General features: G+C 36.9%; 1 protein-coding gene across 2 annotated transcripts in view; it reads right to left on the reverse strand.

Moving 5' to 3' along the window:
• The window catches only part of LOC101861137 (neurogenic locus notch homolog protein 3), a 53043-nt gene that overhangs the window by 35211 nt on the left and 14150 nt on the right, over nucleotides 1-3682 (reverse strand). Inside the window, exons 8-10 of one of the 2 annotated variants that reach the window (XM_013085030.2) lie at nucleotides 2956-3062; nucleotides 1344-1469; nucleotides 836-882 (exon numbers count right to left, since the gene is read on the reverse strand). The exons of the other annotated variant lie outside the window; for it this stretch is intronic. Of the exons in view, the coding sequence (XP_012940484.2) occupies nucleotides 836-882; nucleotides 1344-1469; nucleotides 2956-3062 (280 nt within the window). The remainder of the gene's footprint in view (nucleotides 1-835; nucleotides 883-1343; nucleotides 1470-2955; nucleotides 3063-3682) is intronic. 2 annotated transcript variants of the gene reach the window in all.

A 3682-nucleotide genomic window follows, 5' to 3' on the forward strand; every position in this document is an offset into this window, starting at 1 on the left:
AAAAATCTATTGGGCTTAGACTAATTGTCTTAGCAAATGTGCTGTAATTTCAAAAGAAATGTCAGGCAGTGTTGTGCAGGTGCTTGTCAAAGGAATAAAATCAAAGAATTTAGAAACTGGCTTTAGAAGTCACCAAACTTTGATAGAGATTTTGTGGCTAGTTTTACCTCTCACATCATGCTACCCCTACCTCCTTCAATGCCATATATCTCAACTTCTATTCAAGATAGATGGGTATTTTTTTTTAGATTAATGCAAGACAGATGAACAACGTTTAAGACGATATTAATAACTCTATATGCCCAAATGTTGACGAGCGCCTAATTCCACCACGTCTCGATACAAATGGTGTAACCTTTCATACCAATAAGTCAACCATCTCCATATTTTCAAAATCAAACGTTGAAAGGCAAGGCTTTTGGCATGAATAAACAACCCATTGTTCTTTCACTCCACTCCCTTCCTGTGCAATATGCACAGCTGTGGTATCTTTGGTACTGAGCAGTTGTTGGACTTGGCAAACAATCCATCTCGCACTCATTCGGTGCCATCATTGTCACACTCCTAACACAGACCAGCAATGACTCTGAGACCATAACATTAAAATGGAGGAGGGAACGTCAGGATGAATTTAAGATATATATTGTCTATCCTTTCCGTTACAACACATTCACAAACAGATTTCTTTCACCCGATATAATACATTAAATAAAACGACAAACATCATAATTATAGAGATGCCTATCTTTAAGTACTTAAATGTTATCAATCATTATTTTGAGTATGTGACGCACGTACCTCAAATTTAACCATTTAAACCCAAACATGCATTTACCTGTGACTGGTACGAGAGGTACACTAAAACATCGCTTGTCCCCAAGCCTGTTTAGAAATCAAATGGAAAAATCATATCAAATCCAATTACAAAGACACCTTGGCAGGATATTCAAAATAGAGGTAAAAACTCAAACCCTTTGAACCCTGGTCCCTTAAACCCATCAGGACCTGTGCTCCTGTGCTTCTTTGTGTCAACTGTTAGATTTTTACCGCAGCAGAAGGGTGAAAGTATAGTACGCTCAGATTTAAATCACAGTTTTGTAGATAAGAAAATAAATTATGTATTATCTTTCTATTACGAGCATAAACCTTCATTAATTTAAAATTCTCCAATAAAAAAGTTCATTACATGGTTTCCACCTTTCTGCACTTGAGATTTTCAATGCAGTTGCACAACAACAAAAAATTGATATGCCAATCTTATATTCTCACAGTTACGTGAGTCTTCACCTAGCCAGCAGACTATATTTTACTGTTATAATTTCCTTGATCAATCATTTCCATACCGTGCTTGAAAGCATGTAGGAGTAGTGTCATTTGGAATGATGAGCACTTCTGTCTGACACGCTCCAAATGACGTCACTGTGGTGTTGAAAAGATACACGTCTTTCCTGGAAGTCGTCAGGTCAGAACTGTGAGACAGAAAACCTCAGTTAAAGACCTTGCTCCAGATTAAATGACGTCATTGTAACACTCTTCATCTCCATCACAGACGATGTTTGATTCTCACTTGAAGATGATAATCTATTGAGTTCATCATTTTTTTGGACAGAAGAAAGTCCCCTAACACTATGGTTGGCCCTAGTGGAACGGGCTGGAGAAGCCTACTTTTTCAATTAATTAATTATGGGAGCTATATCTATGTGGGTGTTAAACGTTTACAACGATTTTGCAACAACAACAAAATCTTGATCCGGCAAGCTGGAATGGCTGGCAAGTTATGACTATCCTTACATTAACTCCCCAAGGGCAATCCAGCAACATAACTTAAATAAAAGCATGAAAAGGACTGCGGCTAGATACTGAAGAAGTTAAAGAAACAAAAAAGTTTTGTTTCTACAAATGCAAAAAAGCTTTTAAAAATTCAATGATTTTGAGCAAAAATCAGTACAGCCTTTATAATAAATGTGTCACACTGATGAAACTATCGTCAAAAGTGCAGAATAGTGTATTATCTATTTATTTGTCACATCATTAATTCATTACCCTTTTACCTGTTCATCTTTACAAGGTAAGGCCAAAGAATTTACCAATACCTCTGCTCTATTTCCTTTTGGAAATCATTTCTATGAGAATGTAGTGTGTAAAATCTGGATTAAATCACATTTAAACTTTTGAAATAGTTCTCTTAAAAAGAATAATGTTTATACATCTCACAGGGAGAAATGTGTTTTGGTCATTCGTTTACAATAGCAGCGCATTTCAAAGATTATTTGCACTCATGTATACACACAAAATAAAAGACATAAATGGTTAATGCTGAAACACCTCCGCTCGATAAACATTTACTTTCTTTTCTCTCCTTCTCCACATTATTTGTAGCACTGTGTGTTCAATAACCTCACTGCACTTACTATAAAAATGAAATTCTTTTTCTGTCTGTTCTTACTTTCTCCAAAATAATTCGTTTACTGTTGATTGATAACTGACATTCTGATCTCCACAGGTAGCTGTGCTACCAATATGACAAATAGCAGCAAAGATGCATAATAGATAGCATTTGTATAGCGCATATCCCCGCTCGACAGCAGGCTCTATGCGCTTTACACTATATTATTACCCCAGCAGAACATAGAACACTCCGAAACATTCTCAGCTTCCCGGGAAGCATACAGTTCAAGCAGCCGATTAAGCGCTCAAACACTAACAAACTGACAAGATCTTTCGCTGTCTATAGCCGGGTACCCATTCCCACCTGGGTGAAGTGAGGAAATTCGTGTAAAGTGCCTTTCCCAAGGACACAACGTCGGGCCCTTGACGGGATTCGAACCCACGACCTTACGGTTTAACAAATAACAACTGAGAAACACGATATAAATTCAGAGGGTAGGAACTGCACCCCCAGATGCAATCTGTATTTAAAAAATGGAGGATAACAAGGCAGTTTCTGTCAATTACCAGTTTCCAGAAGGATCTTGAGTTGTAGCCACAACCAAATGACATCCTGAAGGGTCAGCACAGGGTAACTTGCTTCCATCAGGTGGAGTTGGGTACAAGAATTTAGTCTGTTTAAATGTAAATTCATTACAGGGTGAGTTAAAAATTATGTTAACACTATCTGGGCAACACCAAACAGATAAGGTGTTGACCTCATTACACAGAATCTAAGTGGCGAATTTCTCTGATTTTTAGAATGCGCCTATGAATTCTAAAACTAAAATTCCTAACATATCTTGATTTTTTAGCATACGTGACAAATATTAAAGAGGTGTTGTCTATATAGTCCCAGTGCAGGTCATAGGCAGACCCTTTCCCTCCCCTTCCTTCCTACATATATACATTTTTGAGCAACCTAAATAAATGCAAGTATCATTAATGGAAGTATATGCGTCTTTACATTTGTTATTTATCATTATCATCTATTATTATTTTTCTCAGTGAGAGCAAGATGTTCAAGGTCTTTATGTCAGTTCCAGTGTCCAAGAAACTGCATTTGTCTTTCTCATGATTGTATTTATGAGAGGAGGCCATGCGAGCTTCTTTCAGCAATACCTCAATTGATTTCTTTCCCTTCCACGAAATTTTTAACAGAAGTTGCAATATTCAAAATGTAAGCTATTTTCCGATACAGTCCATTATCTTTTATCTAACTCTTCATCGTTGAGTTTGCTGTTTTGTGATATTT

Source organism: Aplysia californica, unplaced genomic scaffold (genome assembly GCF_000002075.1).
Source record: "Aplysia californica isolate F4 #8 unplaced genomic scaffold, AplCal3.0 scaffold00336, whole genome shotgun sequence".
Classification (NCBI taxonomy): domain Eukaryota; kingdom Metazoa; phylum Mollusca; class Gastropoda; order Aplysiida; family Aplysiidae; genus Aplysia; species Aplysia californica.